The sequence below is a fragment of the Pygocentrus nattereri genome, chromosome 17 (genome assembly GCF_015220715.1).
Source record: "Pygocentrus nattereri isolate fPygNat1 chromosome 17, fPygNat1.pri, whole genome shotgun sequence".
NCBI lineage: Eukaryota > Metazoa > Chordata > Actinopteri > Characiformes > Serrasalmidae > Pygocentrus > Pygocentrus nattereri.
Genome location: NC_051227.1, coordinates 15183658 through 15211166, shown reverse-complemented (window position 1 = coordinate 15211166; position 27509 = coordinate 15183658). Strand labels below are relative to the sequence as shown.

At 40.6% G+C, this 27509-nt stretch overlaps 1 protein-coding gene across 2 annotated transcripts; it reads right to left on the bottom strand.

The window, feature by feature from the left end:
• Positions 1–1234: 1234 nt before the first annotated feature.
• mknk2a (MAPK interacting serine/threonine kinase 2a) lies at positions 1235–23345 on the bottom strand. 2 transcript variants are annotated; one of them, XM_017706374.2, is made up of 14 exons: positions 23254–23345; positions 21063–21228; positions 20877–20967; positions 19661–19762; positions 19132–19229; positions 16139–16218; positions 15923–15996; positions 15501–15605; positions 14886–14941; positions 14622–14717; positions 6689–6883; positions 4713–4877; positions 4446–4486; positions 1235–4171 (listed from the first exon to the last, which is right to left on the bottom strand). In XM_017706374.2, exons 2-14 carry the CDS (start codon positions 21111–21113, stop codon positions 3868–3870), a joined length of 1458 nt encoding a protein of 485 aa, XP_017561863.1. In that variant the 5' UTR covers positions 21114–21228; positions 23254–23345; the 3' UTR covers positions 1235–3867. The 2 variants fall into 2 exon arrangements, with proteins under 2 accessions (XP_017561863.1, XP_017561865.1); XM_017706376.2 differs by having other exon boundaries at positions 21063–21223.
• Positions 23346–27509: the final 4164 nt, after the last annotated feature.

Genomic DNA, 27509 nt, shown 5'->3' with positions numbered 1-27509 from the left:
TGCTATAGCTCAGTTTCAGGGTGTTAGCGGTCTTCTTATAGCCTATGCCAATTTTGTGGCGAGCAACAATTCTATTTTTCACATCCTCAGAGAGTTCTTTACCATGAGGTGCCGTGTTGAATATGAGCGAATTGTACCCAAAATACAAAATTTAACAGCCCTGCTCCCCATTCACACCTGGAACCTTGTAACTCTAACGAGTCACATGACACCAGGGAGGGACAACGACACAATTAGGCACAGTGTGGACATGTTCACTGTGAGGTGGACTCACTTGTGCTGCCAGCTTTTAGACATTAATATCTGTGTATTAAGTTCTTTTCAGAGGACAGTAAATCTGCACTGCTACACAAGCTGCACACTGTCTACTTTAAGTTATATCCAAGTTTAATTTCTATAGTGTCGTCCCATCAAAAGATAGAATAAAATATTTGCAGAAATGCGAGGGGTGTACTCACTTTTGTGAGATAAGTCGAAATTCACATATATACAGTAAGTAAAAGTGCTGTTAATTTATTTTTACATGAATCACAGCTGGTTTACACCGATAGAGCAGGACGTTCTGCTCAGAGGCCTCAGCACAGCATCAGATTAAAAAGCCATGCCAGTCAGCTTCGTCTCCATTTTAACCTCATGAAGCTCTCGGGAATGAACTGCAGAGGCTTGTCAGATGTGTTGGTGCTGGAACCCTGAAAAACACTGATCTGATTTACACAGCACATACTCAGAACCTGCAGTGCTGATGTTTCACCAGCAGAGGGAACATTGGCTCTGACTGACAGGTGCAGTTCTGTATGAGTGCTTTTCGGTCACACACACACACACGTGTGTTTTATATCTATGGGCCAGATTCCTAGACAGGAATTAAGCCCAGTCCCAGACTAGACTGAATTTTGAACATAGATTTTCCAATAAAAGAAAATATAATCCACTACATTATTTAACTTAATGCATTAATATCCTAATAGTTTTGCTTAGAGGTGTGTGTAACCAACTACAGTGTAAGGTTGGTACAAATAGATCAGGTGAACCAACACATGCGCAGCATTTGAAATGATTTATTCCAATTCCTCCAAAAGAGCAGAACTAGTACAGAAGCTGATGAGTAAGTTTTGGGTAAAAGCTGAAGCAGAATCTACTGAGGCTGTTCTGTTAGTGATGCACTACATTTCAAACAGACTGTCCGCAATTTGAGGAACAAAAAAGGTACTTAAAAAAAATTCCAAACAGTTCATCTTTGTAAGTTTTCATGCTCTTTATTTTGGGGCTTCACAACTCCAAAAATGATGGTACAGCCTAAAAAAATAAACCAAAAATCAACATGGAAAGACAAAATAAAGGAAAAAAATGGTCCCTAAAACAAGTGTGGCTACCAAGGTGTTTGACAGAGCATGAACAAGTTCAATTCTTCAAAATGAGAGGAACAATTCTATCATTAAAAACAAAAAAAAAGAAAAGAAAAACAAAACAGGAAGCTCCTCAAGGACACTGCGAGGAGATCCACTGACGCATAATTAAGAGAGTCTTACTATAAGACAACGACAAAGGAAACGTCTGCTGAGAGATCACGGCTTAGCAGGAGCTGCAGTGAGTTCGGACCGTTCGGCTCTAAAATGCTACACCGGTCAGCTGGGGGTCACTCACGCACACTTCCGTTCACAATGCCTTTCACAAATCATCGAACAAGATGAGGAAATATATAAAATAAAAAAAAAATGCTTCAAACGTTAAAACATCCAGACGTCTCAACCGTGCAGAGTAACAGGAGCAGCTGAAAAGTCTTTCTGATAAAAACAGAAGTGATAAAAACTCCCACTCCTACGTTCGTCCACATCCACAGGCTCAATAAACCGAACCATTTAAAAACAGAAAATAAAGAGGATGCCCGTTCGCCTTTTTTCAGTTTTATAACAGAAGCATGGGCTTCTATATAAACAGGCTTTGGCTTTTGAATTAGACTCGTATGTCAGGGGTTAGACATGTCGCACTGTTAGCACTGTACTAGTGCCCTTTATTAAGGGAATAAATGCAATCAAACATCAAATCCTCTGCCCCAAAACCCAAAACGTGGTCCATCAGCCACGACTCATTTAGTGTCTGAAGTCTGCTTCTTCAGTTTTGAACTGAGGCCAACACAAGATTTCAAATGGCAGTTTTGCAGAACTTGCAGCTATGTTAGCACTGCCTACTGCCAGCTCTAGTGCAAAAGTAAAGAGGAAAGCTTCAGACACCAAACAGGTCTTGGCTGAGATGCATTAAGGGTAAAGGTGGAGAAAACGCTACAAATTTGATTTTGGGGGGACCTTCCCTTAAAGTAGTGACATGGGCTCATTCTGCCTGCTGTGCAACAGCAAACAGACTGACCTCATCACAGAGAGGAAGAGGAGGGAAAGAATCTCAAAATATATTCACAAAATACTAATACTGTGAAATGAATTATTTTATAATAATAATAATAATAATAATAATAATAATAATAATAATAATAATAATAAATGACTTCCTTCAAATAACTTTTTGACAAGTCAAAATTGAGAAAAGTCACTATTTTCAGAAAATGCATCATTATCTGAAAATAAATAATTTTTATGACGTCACTATTTTTAGAAAATGCATCACTATTTTGAGAATGTCACATTTCAACATACTGCTGCCAGAAAAAGCAGAAAATTATTTTCCTCCTCTATCTTTGGGGGTGGTGGGGGTGGTGGGTGGTTGCTTCTGTGCCAATTGGTCAATGTACCTGTGTTTGAACAGCTGAAGGCATCACAATGACCTTAATCAGTGATTGAGACTGAAAGAAGAGTCTAAATGACCTGGAAAACAAAAAAGAAAAACACCTGGGACTCAATCAACATTCTAGTAATTGGCTACAAGGCGCCGATGTGCCTCTGTCCGCTTAAAGACAAAGAAAGCCCTTGAGTCTGTCAGGGAGAGAGGCAAAAAGGGAAAATGCATCATTTCCCAGCACGGATGTTTAAGAGTAGTGGCTCGTGTTCTCTGAAAAAATGGAATAAAAAATAAATATATATATTTTTCTGAGCCTCTTGTGCTCTCTTGTTGTATGCAATCTGTTGGACAACCAAAACCTCCAGGCCTCAGCACCAAAATCTACCCTGCATTAACCAACAGCCCCTTCTAAGAAAGGACAAGAAAAGACACGAGTCTCAAAGGTTGCGCAAGTACACAGGTGTGCTGAGCAGATCCCTATGAGTACAGAAAGGCAAAAGCAAAAGGTTTTTATCTCCTGATGCACTGAACAAATACTCGTCTTCACAGTAGGGTCCATGAGGAGGCAGCACTACATGACGTCCTTTGGTTTCTCAGCTTTTGTCCAGAGTCTTTTTTTGTCTTTTACAGCCAAGCAGAAACTAACATTGTCGAACAGTCATTTCTGTAGCCCCCTCATCACAGTACATGTCTCTGGGGTGATTTGAGGGTTTTAATGCTTTTTTTTCCCTGTGTAAGTGCTACAGGTATCTGGGCTCCTCCAAAGTGCTTTGATTGCCCCAAAAGTCTGGGGGCTTTAATGGCACAGTCCAGCTGGAGGGTCTAAAAGGGCAGACACTGTAAAAAGTGATACGCTGAATTTACTGAATTCAAACATGTACATTGAAACATTGATAAAATATATTGCATCAAAAATCGTGTCTTAGTTTACTTTTTGGCAAGAAAGGTGTTGATGCAGCAGATATATTATTACAAGAATAAACATCTATATAATAAAAAGAGTTCAGATACTTATTTATGTAATTAAATTGACAAATATTATTTACTTTGGCAATAATTTGTGCTGATGTAATAGTGCACACGTTTGAATTAACTACGTTCAGTGCATCACTTTCAGCACATATGTATGTGTGGTGGTCACGCGCAGTCTCCCACCACCACCAGCGGGGCGAGCAGTTGCCGTAGTTCAGCCGCGCACACCGCCCCGTGGTTTGGGCTGCTGGCGCGCCGGCGCTGGGCCAGGCGTGACCTGGTGAGGGGCGAGAGCGGCATGATGGAGCTCAGGCTGCCGTGGAGGAGCAGTGGAGACGGAGAAAAACCATCGCCGTTCTCCAAGTGGAGCTGCTGCAGCTGCTCTGCGCTTTCTTCCTGCTCCGCCAACTGCCTGTTCACCGCCACCGCACGGCTGGCGAACACAGTCAGGTCCTGAGCTCGACCCCCTCTGTGAGAGAGAAAGAAAGCAAAAAAGAGGGTTAGTACAGCAGCTTAGTCAACAGATTATTTAGCAAAATTCCCAGTAGAACTTCATCCAAATGTGAAAGTGAGCAGCAAAAAAAAAAAAAAAAAAAGTTAATGAACACCTCTAGTCTGATCTTATTTGCATAATCTAGTAGTTCTCGTCCATGTTAAATTCAAGATGCAGTACTCTTGCACTACTTTGTAATTGTGCATCTCTAATAAACAATAAAGTATGAAATAACAGGACATGAACTCACCTCTGATTGAGTATAGATGTTGTCACCATGTTTGGAGCACACTAGTGGAAGGAGAAAAACAGAAATTACCAAAAGCAATCAGTTTAAAATGCCACTTCAGCAATTAACAAGAACTAATAATGTAAAATCAATTTTTTAAAAAGTGCCATTGCGCAATAAACTTCTAGTATTAGAAACTGGTTCCCATACAGTGATTAGGTCTAGTCCTGGGCACGGGAACATTAAGCAAATTCAGTATCTTTAAAACTGGTACTGAAGCAGACGTACCCCCTGCACCCACGGGTGCTGCAGCACCTGAGCGGCACTCAGGCGGTTTTTGGCATCCCGCACAAGTAGCTTGGAGATGAGGTCTTTGGCAGCCGGGGAGATGTGCGCCCAGTCTTTCTCTGGAAACTCGTACTTTCCCTCCTGAATGCTCTCAAACAGCATGTTCTGTGCAGACCATGAAAATACAACAGTTAAGGCTCTGCAGAAAACTTCCACCAGCACACAGCCTCTTTGTAGAATGCAAACACTTTGTATAACAATACTTTAAATGTTTTATTACCACAGTTCGACAGTGACATTGGCACATGGTCTTTGGGCTCGTGTCCATAACCTCAAATGGGTAAACATTTATGTACTTCAAATTCAGCGCTTTTGGTTTTTTGAGGGGTACACAAACAAGCACAAGACTAATTTCAGATTACGGCTTTGAAAGTTTCTCTGAGGGTTCAGGTACTGATCCAGTATTCAGCACCCGAGTGTTGGTAGGCTCTTTATGATCGGTACACTGTGCCAAGAACTAGAGAGTAGGAATGGGTGACATCTGTATCGGTGGGGGGTCCTTTTTAAATTTTCTTTTACTTTCTTTTTATTCTTTTAATCCTTCATAAACTGCTTTTCCATAAAGCTGCTTTGAGACAACACTAGTTGTAAAAAGTGCTACACAAATAAATGTTGCCATTGTTTGTCATATCATCCACCACGACACTGATACTTCCAGAAATTATGATACACAAAAATGTCACGATTTGCCAGAACAGCCAAAAACACTAGCACTATAAATAAAAAATCATTTGTGCTCAAAGTCTCACACTTTTCTGCACTAAATCTAGATAAACATGATGCACTATGCTCTCTCTAATGAAACAAGTGCTAGTAACATCCATGACACTCAGACATCTATAATATGACCTTGTCATGAAATTGCCCAGCCCTACCCCAGTGATTCTATTTATTTTTTTTATTTATACAGTAGTATGCAAACATTTTAGGCAGTCTGTGAAAATATTTAAAAGCATTTATACAGGCATTAAACATTTAGTTGTTTGGCATTAGAATAAACAAACTATCCATTAAGACAACACATTTCAGTGTGTTAGCTTCGCCTGAGCTCTCCTTGAGGAGGTCCGGTGTTTTCAGCTACCATTCAAAACCAGTTGATCCTGGTTTATCTAATTAATCCTTCATTAAATGAAATCAGGTACTGCTGACGGAACTGAACAAATCTGTGACTGCTGGAGAGCAGCGAGAACACAGGAACCAAACCTGTGCTGTTCTAACACAATAACGTTGCTGAAAACACCTTGATACATTTTACTGTAGTTGTGATTTGTATGTATTCTAATGTTATGTAGTGTTTTACTGGCCAAACCACACTTAATGCCCAGACAAATAGCTGTAGAGAAAAATAGACATTGGCATAGTACTATACACTTACTGACCACTTTATTAGGTACACTTGTTCAATTGCTTGTTAATACAAATAGCTAGTCAGTCAATCACATGGCCGCAACTCAATGCATTTAGGCACGTAGAGGTGGTCAAGACAACTTGCTGAAGTGCAGACCGAGCATCAGAACGGGGAAGAAAGGGGATTTAAGTGACTTTGAACGTGACGTGGTTGTTGGTGCCAGACGGGCTGGTCTGAGTATTTCAGAAACTGCTGATCTACTGGGATTTTCACACACAACCATCTCTAGGGTTTACAGAGAATGGTCAGAAAAAGAGGAAATATCCAGTGAGCGGCAGTTGTGTGGACGAAAATGCCTTGTTGATGTGAGAGGTCAGAGAAGAATGGGCAGACTGGTTCTAGATGATAGAAAGGCAGCAGTTACTCAAATAACCAACCAAAATCTCTGTATGACACCAAGAATTAAGGCAGTTCTGAAGGCAAAAGGGGGTCCAACCTTTTACTACTTGTACCTAATAAAGTGGCCAGTGAGTATATATCACCAACACCACCAGCAACATGCACACACCTGGCAGGCATGGCACGGCTCTCCCCAGTCCCAGCCACAGTCTGTCCCGCAGCGACCCACAAAGGGCGGATATCCACTGAGCAAGATGTAGAGGATGACCCCGAGGCTCCACAGGTCACAGCGCTTGTCATAGATGCTGGCTTCCTCACTGAAGGCCTCCACCACCTCAGGAGCCATGTACTCCGCTGAACCACACTGCAGAAATGACAAATAAGAGCAGTCAAAACCAGTAACTAAAATTAGCACCCCAAGAAGCCACAGGACCACTAAAGATGGACAATATAGGAAAAAATATATATGCATCACATCATACTAGTTGAAAGTTTCATGATATAAATGCGTCATGATTGTATTTTCAGGGCATTTTGAAACCTGAAAGCCACAGATCACATTTTGCTGTACAATTTTGTTCCAGTTTGTATTGGCTTCACATTACAGTTTAGCAAATGCACTAAAGAACTTTTCATGATGTACGTCCTGCGTCATTTCCTACATGGGCTGTCTCCCTACAGTCAAGACTGATTGGTTTGAAGAGGAGCACCTGACACTGGCATGTCAGTTCAGCGGGCAGCCTTTTCCGTTTGAATGGAGAAAATATTCTCCTTCATCCTCTCAGAAAGTAAGGTACAAGTTTATGCATTTAACATCAACTTAATTTTGTTGTTGGACCAAATTACACATTAAATTAAGTATTTCTATTCTCCCTCTCTCAGTTTTTTTACATCTCTCTTGGTTCTTGCTGTTCTTTCATTGTTTAATGGCTGACTATAGCCATTATAATCCATCATTAGAATCTGTCTGAACATTCAAATCACCCAAAAAAAGTGCAAATGAACCAAGCCACAGTTCAGTTTGAGCTGGGCTGAAACTGCCTCCTTAGGTCAGGACAAATTTTGAGTCTGAGGGGGCAGTTAACTTAACTTTCACACCTGCTATTTTGACTTTGACCAAAGTGAAAAGCCTGAAGTTCCAGAACAAGCAAGATAGGTGTGAAAGCACCCTGAGTTTTCTGAACAAACTGGAAATGAAAAGCTTCACCAGCAAAACAACAATGCTGCAACACAAACAGACAGACCAAACAAAGATAAAAAAAGTAAAAAAAGTAAATCAATAAATTAATGAGCTAATGGGTGGACATACAATCAGTTACCTGTTACTTCACAGTGGTTGTTTACAAGCTCTGTAATTGTTTTTTTTCCCCCCTAAATTGTACACGCAGCTGTTTAGATCTTATCGTCAGTCCTTCTAGAACACTACTGATAAGATATTCTAACGTAATTTATCATGATAACACTTATCACCCACCCTAGAGCACAGTGGTGCTTAAATACAATCTAAACCAAATCCAGGGCACTGAGTAAAGAGGGCAGCTCCAGGTGGTTGGGCCACACACTGAATCTTCACACTGTCATTTCATGGTCTATTATCATTGTCGACAGCCTCCTGGTTGTTAAAACTCCAGCTGAGACCAGTTCACAGTCAAATAACCTGCAATGTTTCGCCCACAATAACAAACCCAATTCAACTGCCAGCTTTAAAAAGCTGCCAAACCTCTGACGACTGATGACTTTGTGGCTCTTCAAATCCCCAAAACCTTTTTTCCAGCCCTGAACCTGCTCATCAAAACTCCAGCATTTCACACGCTCAAGGATAAACATGTTTGCTCAACTCTTCGCAGGAAACTTCAGACTTTATGTGTCAAGGTTTATCAAATGGTGCCTTATCTGCCACATCAAGGTAACAGGACTGGGGCATGAGGATACATTTGTTTACACAAAGTAAAAATATACATCACCGTATCTTCAAACTCATTTTCAAAATCGACATCAAGGCCAGCAGCAGGATATTCATCATAGAATAGAAAGAATTTACAGCCATGTCACTGTTTTTGCACACTGAAATTAGACCTCTGCATTTAACCCATCCATGTAGTGAAACACCCACATACATGCACACTAGTGAACACACACACTAGGGGGCAGTGAGCACACTTGGCCAGAGCAGTGGGCAGCCCTATCCACAGCACCTGGGGATTGACGATTAGGTGTCTTGCTCAAGGGCACTTCAGTCATGGACGGTCAAGCCAAGGGGATCAAACCAGTGACCTTCCAGTCACAGGGCTGCTTCCCACACCTCCAGCCCATGACTGGCCAGCTCACATTACCACATTATGTTCTTAATGAAGTAAAGCCCTTATAAAAGAGCATGCTGAGCAGAGAATCCCATTTAAAATGAAATGAATAAATAGAACAGATATTTAAAAAAAAAAAAAAAGTATATATATATATATATATATATATATATATATATATATATATATATATATATATATATATATATATATATATATATATATATATATATAAATAATCTCATGCCGTAGTCTCTGGCAAGCATACAGTCACTGTTCCAAAACAAAACCTTGCATTGCCAAAACTAACTTTACAGGAGAAAATGTCATTTTGGATAATCTCTGAAATTTTACCAATGCAAAGAGTAACAGGAATTTTCGAATGATGTTAAAAAAAATAAATAAATAACTACAAGCTTTGAGCAACAGCGATGATATACTTTTGTCCAAACGTTTGGAAACACTTTACAATAATCATTAATTTACATGCCCTACTCAATATTTCAGCATTTAGAGTGTGAGAAAGATTAAATGTATAATCAAATACTGTAATGCTGTGTTTACAGTAATTTGTCAGGTTTTCGTCCTTAAGATTCTGGAGGCATTCTGGAAATTATTTCCGTTATAACTTCATTCTTGAAGCTACACATTCATTACCAAGAGTTTGAACATCCCTGGCCAAATCACATGTTTAAAGTATGTAAAACGTTCACCAAAAAATAAATAAATTCCTCAGAGAACACAAACATGAAATTTCTGTATATATTTTAGAGGAAGTGTTAACTTATTTTCACTAAGAAAATCAAACAAGCATGTCATTTGACCAAAGGCACCCAAACTTTTGCACAAACATGTATTTAAATATTTCTGCACACATCTGAAGCACACATTGCATCCTACTACTTATTTAAAACTTGGGTAGAATCATTGTATGCATTTTCCTGCAATTAAACCGGTTTAATTTAATTGAAAACCGATTCCAACTTTTGAACAGTAGTTTATACTGCTACACACATCTCCGAGCTCAGAACGGTTTGATTTGATTACTATTCTTTAGGAAACCATTCCATGAGTCATGAAATCTGCTTCAATTCAATTTGATTAAAAACTCAATAACCAAGATGTAGTGCAGTGCAATACAGGCAGTATACATAATACTTCATGCTGTAGTGAAATCAGACAATAAATACAATGCATCAAGCTTTTGTTGGATTAGGCTTGAAAATAGTCCAACAGTTGTGTTTTGGTTATAAAATAAGTGCATGGATTTAATATTATAAGAACCTGTTAAAATGAATAACATCTAGATATCGTTACAGTTGTAGTTGCACCTTCTGCAAAATATTACAATGCATGTTTACACCTTTACCAGTCCTCACTCTGCACTCCACCCTGCCATCCCTCACGTCAGGTCTACACAGAGGCATTGTTCTGTTCTTTGTTCCTGCCTAAGCTGGGCTGCCTGATCCGGTTCAGCCACAGAGACATGTCAGCAGCCAACTGTTCCAGCAGAACCCATGAGTTGCTGCCTGTATCATGTGGAAACTAGGCTAAAAGGTTGCGGCTCCTGCTGCACAGGGGAATAGGATTTGAGCCTCTGAGGAGATAAACAACTCCCAACCCTAGCAGAAAAGGTTACATAACCATGCACACATTCATCCGTTCAAATCAGAGCACTGCATTAATTCTTTAAAGCAATGGAAAAACAGCCAGTAGGCACAGAACAAGCAGGTCAGCAGTTCAGCAGGCCAGGGGCACAGGCAGACCCACTTTCAGTGATGGTGTAACTCAGCAGTGGCCTGACAAAAAGACTTTCTGTATATTACACAACCGCATCAGCAAGGCTATTTGCAGTGGGCTGTGTAGAAACTCTCTGCAGAGAGAAAAAGTGATCAACACATTGCTTATCAGCAGAATCCACCTCCCTGGATCAGGCTGTGCACCAAGTGCTGATATTAGAACAGTCTCAGATAACAGACTGACCTTCCAGAATGGTCCAAGTGTTCCTCCAGACAATGTTCAAGGAGAACAGGGATGAGCACAGCTCACTTTAGTCCATTAGAGTTGGACTGTGACTTCATGGTATTTGCCTGACCAGCTTGTTGCTGTGGCAAAACGTAAAATGTGGCATTAGGTCTGTTGCTGTGGCAAAAATGTGGCATTAGGTGCGAAAAGGACAGAGACAGAGGTCAGGTCTGGGAATACAATGCTAAAGAAAGCAGCTGCTAATTATAGAAACAAAATCGCACCACACCTGCGACACAAACTCCCCCTGACCAGCACAAAAACACTGTATAGGGCTGAACAATTAATCACTATCAAAATTTTGTAAGAACGCAATTTTCAAATCACAGTAGCAGCAACTTTAAGTCTTACTTTATCGTTGCCCTAACAAGTCTTAACTGGGAAACTTCAACCTAATAAGAACTTGTGAACTGGCAGTGAGGCACTGGAGCTTATAAAAGCTACACAAAATAACTGTATACTTATAGAAAGTAAGAGAAAATAACTATTTAAACTACAATCAGAATCCTGGGTCAGAAAAATCACAAGTAGATACTAAATTAAAAAAAATAAATAAAAAAAATACATACATAAATCCAACCGCAACAACAACTCCTCCCCAAAAAGCCACCCCATAGCAGTTGTAGTTCTACACAAAGGACCCCCCCCCTTCTTCAAGATGCACAATCTGAAAATAATTTAACCTGGGGAAATCTCAAGCTAGAGACTGCTTCAACATTGCTGTGGGATGTAAACAAGTGCGTTTACAAATGATTTTTCACCTTTTTTTTGGTTCTGTATTTATTAGGCCCTATTGGAACAGACAATAGTAATAATGCCACATCGGGGGGGGGGGTACGACTTCAAGCCTCCTGATCTTCTATTTTTACCATAATACCTGCCCCTTATATGGCTTATCAGACAACCATGACTGTCTGATTGTCCACTTCTGCTTCTTAGGCTCCTGTCCAGATATGGCTGTGGCACTGGCAGGAGTTGGGTTGGAGTTCAACCTTCTTACTCAGATTCCCCATAGAAGCCCCAGCTGCACTGAACATGTCCAAATAACAGCGATATGGGGAACATTAACAGGATGAAAGCTAGCACGCGGTCGATTAGCCATTAGGTCAGTTTAAGCTAGTTCAAACTAGCACTCATTCAGCAACACCAGCATTTCAGTGTTGACATGCTCCTGTAAGCAGACGAAGTGGATGGAAATGAATGAATCACTGCACGTCGCAGTGATCAAACTGAAAGCTCAGCAGCCAGCTGGATTTCTTTTCTGCATGACTGAGCGCTTACATAACCTCCATCTGAGCGGGAGGGGGGGGTTTAGCCGCTTCAGACAGCGCTGCCTCTGACGTCCGTCTGCACCTCCCTCCTTCTGCTCCCTGTGGCTTACAAACAACAACATATGCAGCGCAGTCACCTGCAAGAGCTTTACTCTGTACAGAACGCAAAGGGTGCAGATAAAACCATTTAATTCTGAAGAGCTACAGGTCCTCTTAGCTGTAACCCTAAATCAGGAGAAGTGAGTCCTGCCCTGCTCTAGTGCTCAGTGGTATATAAACACCTGTTAGCTGGTTTTGCCGTCCCACTTTTGATGCTGATTTTCAGTCTTACTGAAATGTACACGAGAAAAACAATCAATGACAACATTATACTGGATGGCTTTTTTTTAATTTCACAAAATGTAATAATTTCTCCATATTTAAACATTTAGGATGTAAACAGTCATTTAATGAAATGGAAATGTGAAATGGTTCTATGTGGAGAAACTTAGAACTGTACACAGTGGTGGTAATAGGAACCAGACATCTGCCTTTAAAAGCTGCCTCAATGTTAGCACATGAATTGTTAGCATGTGTTGAGACACTGTTTTATGATAGATCCGAGAAGCTTTTGGCCCAAAACATTGGCTTTTAAACCCATTTATGTCAGAGGTACACAGGGTATTGTGAGGCAAAATAAACTTTTTTCTTTTCAGATATCTGACTATTTTCCCCATCATCAACATGACCTAAAAGCTTAGAAAACATGTAGGTTCACTGGTGGCTTTGGATTGTAAATAAAATGTCTATTTGTGTTGTATTCACATTGACCCCTGGTTCCCATCACCACCGCTGTAAAGAAATCCAAGTGTCCACAAAGCAATCATCTCAAACACTGAATCATGCAGAATTTATAATAAATAAATAAATAAATAAATAAATTCAGTGGAATTTCTTCATTGTGCATTTTATAGATTACACCCAGGACCTGAACCAGGACATATGTTAACTGCAACATAAGTCACTTGCTAGGAGCTGCAATGTGTTTCCTTTCTGGGAAGGCGGTTTATATCAAAGTTTACAATACTGTGTTCCTTTGGTGTAATTTTAAGAGACCAATCCAGAACAAATCAGGCTCATAAGGGTTTGTAAGACATTCTTTCAGCATAGATTAGCAGCACTCAGTAAAGGTAATGAAACATATTTTTCTAATACTAACTTAAATATCATCCAATACTGTGGCAGATAAGGAAAACACATTATTGGCTTTCATAAATATCATCCACTTCCCAGTTGCTTGTTCCTGAAAAGGGAGGTGCTCAGGGTTCGTCACAAACCAGGGACTTTGAGGTCCTACTTCAATCAACCAAAACCAGAGGCATGCAAGAAAACAGAAGGGATAAGGGGGAATTTAAGGAAAGAGGCTGTATGGGACTAATTTTCACATGAAACTACATTTCAGAAAGCCAACACTTGTCATGACTAACCAAGTCATGAACTGTGCGTGAATGAGCACAGACTCCATCAACAGATGTTTAAGAGGCACAAGATTTCAAAAAGTAGGTCATGTGCTTCCACTCGCAAAACACAGCCAAGCTCCATCCCCACAGCCATGACCAATGAGCTTGCGGTTGCTATGAGGCACAACCTTAATGATGTAATATAGGGAGGGTTCTGCATTTACAAACCCACAGGCCTCCAGGAAGCCTGTTTTTAGTCCTTTCTGGAAAGTCCAGAAAATTGAAGGAACATTTTGGGGATCTAACTGAGAACTTGTGTTCAGCGCACAAAGAAAAACTCCTCTTCCTTCACTTAATTCATACAATGTTTCATGCTCTATACTGCAACTTCCTTAGTCATTTCTCACCAGTGTAATAAATAACACTGTTTGTAGCTCTTTTCACTTTAGCTACACAACACAAGTGCTTTACACAAGAATACAAGTAGAATATTGGAAAGATAAAACACAATAGCACCACAATTAAAAGCAGGAGAAAATGACGCACAACGGGTGATTCGCATATGCTAGCCGCTGCATTCTGAACTAGTCAGAGCAGATTTAGGGAGACAGTAATGCTTTAGAGTAGTCTCATCTAACAGTTGCAAGGACTAACTTCCCTGCATCTTGGAGGAATAGCAGGTGTTTTGAATACATTTCTTAGGTAAAAATTACAGTCTTGGAGATTCTACTGATATAAACTCTTTCAAGTTAAAAGAAGCTTATTAAATGTTCATCTCCACGGGTTTACATCTCAATAAAAACTCTTATCCTTGTTTTGTTCCTGAACTGCATAGAAACAGTGCAGTAAATCCATCATAAAGATACAGCTTCAGGGGCAGGGTAGATAAGACTGAAGTGGGGCACTTAAAGTATTTTCTTAAATAACAGCTATTACAATATGCACACCCCTGCTATGTCACTGAAAATATGTTTTAAAAATAAATAAATAAAATGACTCCACACAAAAGCCAAAACCCTTTCTGCAGAGTTGTGCCGTCTTTGAGACTGGAAGTCTGTTGCACTCACCGGAGTCAGGAGTTCAGGAGTGGAGATGGGGGAGCTGTCACTGTTCAGCTTGATTCCACTGCCCAGGTCAAAATCACAGATTTTCACTGGAGAAATCTGCAGACAAGACAATATTTAGTGTCAAATCTGCTTCAAGGAAGACCCACCAGGGAAACCTTTAGTTTTGGAAAGGTCTGTATAACTACAGCATGGATTAGCACAAGCACTGTTTGTATTGTCATCAATACTCTGGTCCAATGTCCTCATGAGCCAAGAGACACTCACCCTGTCAGAATGTTCACAGAGAATGTTCTCTGGCTTCAGATCCCGGTGGGCCATTCCTACAGGGAACACATTTTTTTTTTACATTTTAGAGTCTTTAAGGAGTTAAAAAAGATACACTTTGGCTCAATCCCAGGTTTCCACCCATCCTCCCCTTCCTCTAGCCACTTCCAATTTAGAAAATTTGTTAGAAAACTTGTGTATTAACCCCACGCTTCTTTATGAATGTTGTCCAACAGACATGCATATCTTTAATGGCTGGTTTTCCAGACACAGAAGCCTAAAACCAACTTCCATTTTAATGGCGCAATTAACAATGATTTAGCCCATGACTAGGTTTGAATAAAGAGCAGAAGTTGTATTTCTGAACCGTCTCAAAACTCAAGTACCTGTTTACATCTTGCATTAACAAGCCTTTTTTGGTGATCCGATCATGTTTGGTTTTCACCTGACTGCATGAACAGCCAGGTGTAAACATTTTCTGTGATGCACTGTGTTTATGATCAAATCACTCAAACCACATTTGGAGGCGGACAGACACAGATCTCGAACACATGCGGCACAAGTGTAGAGGGAATGGGCTTGTATGTTGTGAAAAGAAGGACAAGCCCGGTTCACCTTTGCTGTGTAGGAAGTCCAGAGCACTGGCGATTTCTTGCACCACAATGCTGGCCTCCTGTTCGCTAAAGTGCTGTCTTCTGTGGATGTGAGTCAACACAGAACCTACCCACACAGAACACAAAGTTTAACATTAACAAGAAAACTACTGAAAACATACTAAACTAGGGGAGCACTAGGGCTGAAAAAAAATCTAACTGATTTTTTTCAAGTAATATTGCGACTGCAATTTAAATTGCAATGTTTTTATACATCAAGATTCAGACCTGATTTATTTTGGCCAAGATGGCCAGAAGATTGGTTGGAGGATTGACCCCTGAACATAATGTGCCAACATTATGTTCAACACCCCCTGAACATAATGGGGGGGGTAAACAGTCAGAAAAATGTCAGGCACTAATACGTAAATACAGTCTACCAACCTCCTCTCAGTTTCTCAAACACCAAATAAAACTTCTCATCTTCTTCAAAGAACTCGACCAGCTCCAGGATGTTTCTGTGAAAAGGACAAGTTCTGCCTCGTTACACTGCACATTTCTCCACTGGTTTCCGAGGTGAAAAATTGTTATATGCATGTTTTTTGGGAATTTTACAAAAACAATTCAAATCTAAAACCTTGTGTGGGTCACATGTCATACCTGTGACCCTGGCACTGATAAAGCATCTCCACTTCTCTAAAAACACGGCTCCGGCTATGCCCCAGCCTTTTCTCAATAATCTGGAACACAAACATACGCACAATTAACTCAACATGAACCAAAGCTCAACGTCTAGTTCTCCCATTGAGGGCCAGAACACGCTGCCTCTGTTCAGGGTCAGAAATATCTATATTTTGAGCACAAGCACGACCTTGTTTCCGCATTTGAAAGGGTCATTACACCCAGTGTCCAGTACAGCCTGTCTAAAACACTGCCATGGTTATCCCTCCAGCATTCTGCCCTTCATAGTTCTACGTGTGCATGCTGTGTTGGGCGAGACAGACCCCCGTATTGTGGCCGGCCCAGTGTGTGCACAATGTAAGCAGGGGATTAGTACACAGACACTGTGCCACCAGCCACCCGTAACCCTGCAGACCACTGAGTCAGCATGTTAGCACAAAGACATGGGGGCTGTCAGCCAGCACCCTCCACCACAAGACACCACAGTGACACTCAGATTCTTTGCCTTCATTCTGAACAGTTTAAAGCCCTCCGGATGTCTGCTGCCCTTTGCTTACACTCTACTGGAACTTTGCTTATTTGTTTAACCAGGTTACTTTCTTAGGCTGGTGAATGTCTTGGCAGGACAGTCCAGACAGCACATGAGCAGAGAGAGAGAGAGAGTGACAGACAGAGAGAGACAGAGAGAGACAGAGAGAGACAGAGAGAGACAGAGAGAGACAGAGAGAGACAGAGAGAGACAGAGAGAGAGACCTAGCATGGACCAAAAAAATCTGGGCCAAGAGAAAATGAGGCAGAAACATGAATATTTGCATAATTAATTACGTAAACGGCCCTTTACTCTGCTTTAGAAGGAGCGGTTTCAAAGCAGGCGGCCACTTCATGCAGAGCAAGCATTCTGGGATGAAGCCTCGAAAAATGGTCACCCATTTTTATCATATTGACATTATAATATGTGAAGTAGGACCATCACTATTGATTACATTGATTTATTGAGTCTCTTGTTACTCACTAAAATGGGCTTGACTGAACAATAGCACACCATGTAGAGCCCCAGAATAGCTCAATGAAAGAAAAAGGACTTCACATGGCTAAAATGTATAAAATCTTTATATAGCAGTGATACTTCATAAATAGCCTGAAAATCATAATGTAAACGTCTGCTAGCGCAACTATGGATATTTCAATGCCTTATTATCACAAAGTCCAGTGGTGGTTACCATTTCCCCACAAGGGATTTAAACCTACTTAGGGTGGCTAAGAGACATTTTAACAGAGACATTTTAAGCACTCATTCATACATTGTGTACTCAGTGGAATTTTATTACTTTCCCATGACAAAAGATGCAACTCAACAAAACAATAAACAAATTGTGCACACATCAACAATCAATTCACAGAGGCTCTGGCAAGCCAGTTCAGCTGCCTCTGTCGACTCGTTTCACTGCCCATCTACCTGGCCCTGACCTCTGACACAGACGTCACCAAACAAAACACTGTTGACACACTGAGCACATGTCTCTGTAGCAGCTGACATTTCAGGAAAGCACTGAAAGTCAGCAAAGAGTTGATATTTTATAATGTAGCCAGTCTGCAGGAACACTGAGCACTTAGTTATCACACCACATTTGGAAAGAAGTTACATAATATTCACTATGAAACAGCAGGTTACCCGCCCTGCACATAGCTTCTGTCCCGCTCTCACCATTTCCCTTTGTGTTCAGCCTGGAAACCAGCACATCCTGTCCCAACCTCTGTTTCAAGTTGAAGCACACAGCGGTGTAAAGATATTTTCAGCACATTTCAATTTGGATTGTGACAAGTTCACGTCTCAAGTGTGAAAGTTATTTATGCATCTAAAAAAAAAAAAAAAAAAAAAAAAAAAAAAAAAAAAAAAAAAAAAAAAAAAAAAAAACAGCAGGAAAAATGGAGCTTCTTAATAATGTTACAACACCACTAGATGGCAGTGGTAAGTGATGTTTGTTTACTTGAGCTTGAACTGTGTGAGGGAGCCACTATAAATCAACAGCTTGTTAAATAAGCTACCTAATCAGCCAATTTTGCCACATCCAACATGTACTCCAATATAACTTAATTGTCTTTCAAATAAAACTATTAATTGCAATTATATAAAGGGCAATTAATTAGCTAAAATATACTTCTAATACTTTATTAAAATGACTAATCTTCAAAAATCAGCTTTAGCGATTTTTTTTTCTGTGCTTAATCCAATAAAATACTGTTAGTACTGTATGTTAATATTCATCACAGCACTGTTTTCATCATTAGGGTACTAAACTCTATGGTATTCTGTATTAAAGTCAAAGTCCTGGCACTATGACAATCTTGGTCAGCCAAACTGGAAGACCAACAGGCAAACGGACTGAGTGAAGGGACACAGCAAAGCCCTGTTTTCTGACCAGCCTGTCCTCTACAAATTGTCAACAACTGAAAAAGGAAGTTTCTCTGCTGAGCAGGCACTGTGGGGTTTTGACAGTGGAGGCAGAGCCGGGAGCTGTTTCAGAACAGGGAAACACACAGAACTGACCGCTTCACAGATGCTGAGCAACCATCATAGCAAAAACAAACCAAAAACAACTAAATGCTGCATATTAACACAAGTGATGTGTCCCTTCACCGACTCCACCTACACAGTTATGTAACAGGCCTCAGGGATGTTTATGCAGCCAGAAGTGATCTCATATGGCTATTTTCTTTTAAGCACAACTTTGAAAGAGTTTGACTCCATATACGCCACAGCACAGGCCCAATTACCCAATATCACCAAAGGTTCTCGCTTTATACTAACTTCAGTTTCTGAGGAAACGTTTACAAAACTGTAGCACTCTGATGCAAGCTGGGATAAGTATCAATGACTGTACAGCTGTCCTTGCAAAACCTCCACAAATACAGCTGAGCACATGAAGTTGCATTTTTTAAGTATGTTTAACCTCAATGTTAACAGAGCTCACCTTCACGGCATATTCTTTATTTGTGATCAGGTTGATGCACGTCTGCACAACTGCATAGGCTCCTTCTCCAAGAACCTCATCCTGCAGTCTGTAAACATCTGTAAACATTTCACAGAAAAGTTTTATTAACATGTCGTACAATCAGAAAACTCCCTTCTAAAATGATTTGATGGTGACAAGGACATTTGACAACAGGGTGAAGTAATTTAATTCTATTTGCATTAACTATCAAACTCTGATAAAAGATGGAACTGAACACATGGACATCACATGGTCTGATTTGTGACAGACACGTTTCTCATAAGAAAACATAACTCTAGAACAGTAACTTTACAAAAGAAGGCAAAATGCTCTTAACTTTAACGTACATTAAATTAGAGATTTTGTTTTAAATCAAGATTTTTTGCATGACCGTGCAGAAAAGGAGTAATCAGACCCTGCTGGTTGTCTAACAGCTGTCCAGAATGAAACGATGTGATGACTAAAGGCCTTTAAATTGAGAACCCAGAGAAGTGAAGAGGCAGCTTGCCTTCAAAGCGGCCAGTGAAGCTGTCCGTAGCTCTGCATCTTTTTTTCTTCTTGTTCCTCCTCTTAGCGTTTGGGATGTCGATGGGCTCGCTGGACGGCATGTCTGAAAAACAGGAGTGAGTGAAAAGTCTGAGCTACTGAAGACGGTGGAAAATCTAAAAGAGAAAAAGCAGAAAGTGCCAAGTCCACCAGTTTAATAACACTGAACTCTGCACAACACTGATAAAGATAATGGATAGGTTACTGTAGGGCAGCTGCTGAAGACTGACAGTGTAACTGAACACTAAGTAAATAAGGGTGAACAATTTGGCACAAACACAGTGTAGCATCACAATACTTGAAAACATAAATGACGTGCATGATTTCAGGACATGCACTAGCAAAACACCAGTGCCACATAGCCCTGCTGAACCCTAGGCTTAGTGTTTTTTAATCTTAAAAATATCATGACATTTAATATAAATAAAATATTAATTCATGATAAGTTATTTAAATACCTTGTAGCATGTAAAGTCTGTAGTTGTGAGAGTGAGGAGCTCATCAGCTAATCTGTAGTTTGGGCATTTACTATACACTGGTTTCTGTTGCTTACGGGCACTAATTGGCCCAAATCTGATGTTATGCAGTTGTTTAGGGCACCGGCTCACTGTGCCGTGCCCAGCCGCACCGGCTCACTGTGCCGTGCCCAGCCACACCGGCTCACTGTGCCGTGCCCAGTTGCGCTCAAGTTCAACCAGACTAGTTGTAATGCAAGTGTTTCCCAAGTTCAGGTTTATTCAGTAATAAAAGCAGAACAATTTGCAACACACGAACTAGTTTTAATGTTGAGTTTAGTCATTACTAAATATTTACACCCCTCTCAGCAGGTGTAAGTGCTGAGAAACCATAAGAAGCCACATAGAAAGAACAAGACAAACCAAAAATATTCCTTTTTAGGTTAACCAAGCTAAAAATTCTAAACACTAGACAGTGATTTTATTTATAGCTCCTGGTTTTAACTTGACAATCTGGTTCAAAACAGTCCTGGTTCCCAACCTTTTGGGGGGGGGGGGGGGGGGGGGGGGGGGGCTCTCTGAAAACCAGGCTATTAACCACTGTTCTGCAAGTGCTGACAATACTCATGAAATACTCATGAAAAAAGTACCACCATATAGCATATCACAATAAGCATAACGCATCATCGTCTTTCCCTGCAACATCACCTAGTCACACCTCACCAGGTCTCGAGGGGTGATCCAAATCAAACGGCGCTTCCCGCACATGTGATTCCCTTTTGGCAAATTCATCTTTCTCAAAAGGGTTTTCAACCTGGAAGAGGTAACGGAGGATAAAAGATTAGACAATATTTATCTCATCTATTCAATCAGTTCCTCTGACATGAACTGGAGCCTTGAGGCACTAACCTTATAAGAGCGATGGAATCCAGTGACGTCCGTGTTCTTGTTTTGCACCATTTTAAAATGGATCGAGATCTGTGTCCGAGTTCAGCTGGGTGACTGAACCACAGGGCAGTAGCTGGAGTCCGATTCAGCAGCAAGGTCACCAAGGTGGCAGCACAAGACTCCTACACTGAACAGCACAGATGCAGAAGTTCAGTCTTAATGAAAATGCCCCTAATCGGCCCATTAGAATTGCTTTGATTGATTCTGTAACACACAGTAAATGAAGTTTTTATTTCTCCTTTTTAAGCCTCCAATATAAAGATTGTGAGCTGTGAAAAAGGGGCAACAAAATAGTGAAGAGAAACTCCACTTGCCCCATAAAAGTTTGTTTCATGTAGGCAAGTAAACGGACTTGACTGACTACATTGGTCAACAATGAAAGTGTATAAGAGTTGTCACTATGGGTGGGCAAAATAATATTTTGTCATTATCACGATAAATTATGTCACAATACACTTTTCTGAGCCTACTATGGACATCGTCAGTACTTGAACACCAGCTACATGTTTCATTACAGAGTGAGAAAGATTAGGCCTGTTTAACTGAATTTGTGCAGCTTAGTTCGTAACACACAGCAAAAATCATTGCAGCTGCAGATTATTTACGATATTTTTTATATCTGACACTACAGGTTCCATTTCATCTGTTCCACCTCATTAAATCTCAGAGAAACTGAATATCGTGATGTGTGCTGTGCATCATAAAAACGTCGATGTATTGCAGTAATATTACTGCCATATCACCCAACCCAAGTGGTAAACCCAAGCAATGCTAGAGGAGCCTATACTTTGACGTTTGCTCACTTAGGAGGTTATGGGGATTACAAAAATTATAATTCACGGTGCATTACACTCCGTTAGCCCATCGTCAGCCATTATGCAGTCTAAATCCTTATAGTAGTGTTTCTAAATCCTGGATTAAATCCCCAACTCTGCATTTTTCACTGCTCAGACACACCTGATTTAACTCATCCGCTCATTTTCAAGACATTCACGATGTTAAAATGGACTGAGGAGCTGACGCCAAAATGTGCAGAGCAGTTCTTTATTAAAGGTAGTAGTTCTAGAGAGAACCATTTGCATGCTGGCTCTGCAGATTGACAGGGAACATGTTTATGGTTCTATGTAGCACCAAAAAGGGTTCTTATATTGTCAAAAACTTGACTCTTGAATCTGAAGAACCATTTCATCATGCATAAGAGAATTTAAGCATGCAATGGTTCTATATAGGACCTGTCCCTTTACTCAAGAGCCCTTGAAGAATTACAGGTGGGATGTACGACAGGTAAAAAAAGGGGGGCAAGGTATGTAGTGTTGGGCACTTTTGTTGCAGAAATGCTACATATACCACAAATATAGCTTCATATAGTGCACTTAATATACTATTATAATACAAATATAGCTTACAATGCATTTCTGAGTGATATATGTAGCTGGCTAGCTTTCACCAGGTGTCTCAGAAAAGTGCTGTAATATAAATACAAAATTACCAACCAACTAAATAATTTTAGTTTTATAAACCAAACACAGTCAAGAAAACAACAACACTGTCCTAAATACAGCAAAACAGTTATATCAGCTCTACCTTCAGCTAAAACACACAGTCCTATAAACAACTGAGACATTTCCACATAACTGATAGTCAATGGGGCTTAACTTTAGCTTTAAACCCAATGCAGTCCTTTAGGGTGATGTCAAAACAGAACATTTAACAGCACACAATAAGAGGAAAGAGCAAAAATACTCTTTCAGAGCAAACGAGACACTGAAAATACTTGTTGAGTTAAACTAGGCAGCATCGTGTTTAAATTTTCCCGTTCCACCTTAAATGGTGCTGCAGCTACCTTCTCAGACTCAGGTACCAGAACTCAACTGCTGCACCTTTTAAGGTGGACTGGGAAAATTCGAAAAAAATACTGGTGAAGAGGAAGTAAATTTCGGACTCGTCTTAAGTTTAAGCTCAGAATCAATGTTAAACAGCCAAAAACAGCTAATTTACTCCGCTAACTACCTGTGAGCTAAACAGGTCTAACGTTAACGTCTATTCACAGTTCTGCGATGTCGTTCAAGTAAAAAAGAAAAAAAAAGTTGTCAGAAAGCTCAGTCAGGCCACCCAAACGATTACTAAACACTGGAAAGATCAGACATCTCACCCCGTTTATCGTTATTTTCCGTGAGAATCCAGTTTTTGAGCCTTTGCTGCGACCAAGAGTCGGTTTGGAATCTCCTCTCCAACGGTTTTCTTTCCAAATCAAAACTGTCCTTCAGCGCTCGAGTCTCCGCATTTAAAACCTCTCGTCTCATAGTCACGCCCATACTCACTCGACTCATCCAATCAGCTGGGAGGAAGCGCTCGTACAAAGCTAAACTCGGCCTACGATTGGACAAATTTGGTGGGTGAGAATCGCCGCTGATCCTCAAACGTCATGAACGAAGTGCGGGCTGCAAGTTCGATTCAGTTTACTGAACCGATTCTTCTCAAACCATTGAACTTTTCGACAATTCAGTGAGTCTAATCTTCGATTCAACTCCTTCATTCACAAATCAAGTCCAGGGAAGGATTCCTGACTGACTGGCTTGGAAAGCTGCTTTGTAGCTTTTACTTGTTGTAAAAACTGTTATATAAATAAACTTTGCTTGCTTGCCTTTGATGCCAGGGGCCAATGCTCAGGGGCCGCTACTGCCAGGGGTCTTTGACCACCAGGGATCCTGGGTGGGGGGGGTTTGGAACAGTCCACTGCAGATGTAAACATGAAATGAATAAACAGAATTTGTGCAAATACAAATGAGTAAAAAAACAGAATAAATGAATAAATGTAATCGATTTTCAGGCTCCTTACAGCTTGCATTATTATTGACTCACAGGATTTTGCTAAAGGCATTCAAATGGGATGTTAGTGAAGTTTATCGTTCCATAAATTGGTTTGCTTGTACAAACAAAAGAAGACATTATGATTCAAATTGCAACAAAATGTGTATTCTGTGCATTACTATGGCTAATTTTGTCAGAAGAAAGAAAAAAAAAACAAAGCCTTGTATCTCCAAAATGGTAGCTTTACTTCAAATGGAAGTCAATGGAACCAAACATTTTCCAGGTCATTTGGGGCAAAAACCCAAAAATGCTAGCAGCGATAAATGCCAAAGAAAGCCAATCAACACTGAATACTGTTTAATCTCACGTTTCAGACTTTTTTCTGGAATGTTGGAGTTCGGGGGGCTTCCAAAGACCCTTTGGCTCAAAGTCCTCACAAGACCTCTCATCAAGTCAGGTCAGTTCTTATCTCCTCCATATACTGCACACTTACAAAAAGAGGGCTCTTCAAGGGTTCGATAGTAAAAACAGTGGTTCTACATAGAACCATGAACACTCAAAGAACCATTTGCATGATGGAAGGGTTCTCTGGCTGGTGACATTGTTCCTCAGACTGATGGGGGATCTGTTGCATATGGTTCTGTGTAGCACCAAAAAGGGTTCTACGCTTGCATCTCAAGGTTGATGCTATAAGAATAACAGAACCCTATGGTGCTATATAGAACCATTTTCAAAAAGTTTCCATACAGAACCATGTAGAGCACGTTCTCCATCAACCTGAAGACACATTTAACCATACAAAGAATAATTTAAGCATGCAAATGGATCTTGAAGTGTGCACGCTTCTATAGAGAACCACTGTTGTTGCTAAAGAACCCTTGAAGAACCATGTTTTAAAGTGTGGCATTAAGTTAGTGCATCCAGTATGAGTGCACTATGTGTTGTGGTTTCATGGTGAAGATTATTGTTCTATGTGAAGGGTTATATTTGGAATCCTCCAGGCTGTGAATCGGTTCACAGAACTGATTCGAAAGAAACGGTTCGTTTATGATTCGGATTATTGCTTTATGTGAAGGGTTATATTTGGAGTCCTCCAGGCTGTAAGACAAAAGTAAACATTGCACAGACGCTGCTGCAAACATAGAGCTGGACACAGTTGTAAGCTGTGAATCGGTTCACAGAAAAGAACTCATTCAAAGGAATCGGTTCGTTTGCGAGTAGGACGCCGCCAGTGCCAAGTATATCAAGTTTACCAGAGCATGTTTTAAAGTGTGGCATTAAGTTTATGCATCCAGTATGAGTGCACTATGTGTTGTGATTTTATGGTGAACATTATTGTTCTATGTGAAGGGTTATATCTGGAATCCTCCAGGCTGTGAATCGGTTCACAGAACAGAACTGATTCGAAAGAATCGGTTCGTTTGTGAGTAGGATTATTGCTTTATGTGAAGGGTTATATTTGGAATCCTCCAGGCTGTGAATCGGTTTACAGAACAGAACTGATTTGAAAGAATCGGTTCGTTTGTGAGTCGGATTATTGCTTTATGTGAAGGGTTATATTTGGAATCCTCCAGGCTGTGAATCGGTTTACAGAACAGAACTGATTTGAAAGAATCGGTTCGTTTGTGAGTCGGATTATTGCTTTATGTATAGGGTTATATTTGGAGCTGTAAGACAAACGTAAACATTGCACAGACGCTGCTGCAAACATAGAGCTGGACACAGTTCTGATTCACAGTTCTGATTCAAAGGAATCGGTTCGTTTGCGAGTAGGACGCCGCCAGTGCCAAGTATATCAAGTTTACCAGAGCATGTTTTAAAGTGTGGCATTAAGTTAGTGCATCCAGTATGAGTGCACTATGTGTTGTGATTTTATGGTGAAGATTATTGTTCTATGTGAAGGGTTATATCTGGAATCCTCCAGGCTGTGAATCGGTTCACAGAACAGAACTGATTTGAAAGAATCGGTTCGTTTGTGAGTAGGATTATTGCTTTATATGAAGGGTTATATCCGGAATCCTCCAGGCTGTGAATCGGTTCACAGAACAGAAGGGTTATATCTGGAATCCTCCAGGCTGTGAATCGGTTCACAGAACAGAACTGATTCGAAAGAATCGGTTCGTTTGTGAGTCGGATTATTGCTTTATGTGAAGGGTTATATTTGGAGTCCTCCAGGCTGTAAGACAGACGTAAACATTGCACAGACGCTGCTGCAAACATAGAGCTGGACACAGTTGTAAGCTGTGAATCGGTTCACAGAAAAGAACTGATTCAAAAGAATCGGGTCGTTTGCGAGTAGGACCCCGCCAGTGCCAAGTACATCAAGTTTACCAGAGCGCGCGTGTCGCTCCTCGTGATGTCCACTGGAAGCGAAGCGTACGTGCAGCAGCCCAGCACTGGAGAGGCCTCCCATCACTGTGCTGTGCAGCTTTATGAAAGTGATCAGTGTAGATCATGTAGGCCCAGTGCAGCACATACAGCCGCGTGGATCCAGTACAGCGGCTCCTAATCACCTTCATAACGTCTAACGCTTCACTCAAAGGGGAGTCCCACCGATTTTTCAAAATTTCTCCATAGTTCAGTGTTTGAGAGTCATTCGGAGCAGTTTGGTGTGAAATGGTTGACTGTAGAGGCTTATTTCTTTACAGTGGTGGTGGTGGTAACCAGGGGTCACCATGGCAACAACACAAATATTGACATTTTATTTACCATCCAGAACCACCAGAGAACCCACAGGTATCTTCTGAGTGTTCATATGTAAAGTTGATGATAAAATAGTAGAAAATCTGGGGACTATTTTGCCTCACAACACCCTGCACTCATGACACTGTCCTTGGGGCTCTTGTCACTGGGGTGGGACTCTCAAAGCTCCATCTCAGACTCCACACACCCCGCCTCGCCTCCAGGCTTTTATTCTACTGTTCTGTTTTAAAACATTCAGTATGAAAAGGTACAAATACCAACTTTTCACCTGGAAAAACTGATTTAAGCTTCACAATCAGACCTTAAACCCACTGCAGAACCTTTGAGGGAACATTTACACTGTTTGTACCTTGATTGACGAAAAATGTACCCGAACAGAACCTTCATTTCACGTATCCATCCACCATGAATGGATTAAAATATTAACATACTTTAACATACAAGCCAAAACTTTCTCCCAAACCTGTCATGAAACAGCGTCTCAGTCCTCAGGCAGTGAATTCATAACCATTTCATGTAGGAACTCTCTCTGAGGAGCTTTTAGAGGGGACGTCTGGTTCCTATCACCACCACTGTGAACAGTTCTGACTCTGAGTTTCTCTAGAACAGAGAATTTCACACCAAGCCGCTCTGAACTCCTCCCCTTCAGATGCACCTGCATATTTAGGGGTTAGGAATACTGTGATATAGATACTTTGACAACAGCGGTGTCCAACAAAACCGTCTCTTAGTCCCTCTTGTATTGTATAGGCTGAGAGTTTGACTTAAAGGGCCCAAATAACAGAAAACTAAATTTTCCTTTTAAAAAAAAAAATAAAAAATTAGACACTAAAACAATAACAGCTCAAGTTTCAAAATGTTTATAAAGTTTTCAAAACTGTTCACTCTGCAGTC

Excerpts from the sequence above, each read along its gene's own strand:
- mknk2a (XM_017706374.2), bottom strand. The coding sequence starts at position 21,113 with ATGGTGCAAAACAAGAACACGGACGTCACTGGATTCCATCGCTCTTAT. Across the intron at positions 15,606-15,922 it reads GTTTGAGAAACTGAGAGGAG|GTTCTGTGTTGACTCACATC; the intron begins GTTGGTAGACTG and ends CTGTGTGGGTAG. Across the intron at positions 6,884-14,621 it reads CTCCTGAACTCCTGACTCCG|TGTGGTTCAGCGGAGTACAT; the intron begins GTGAGTGCAACA and ends TCATTTCTGCAG.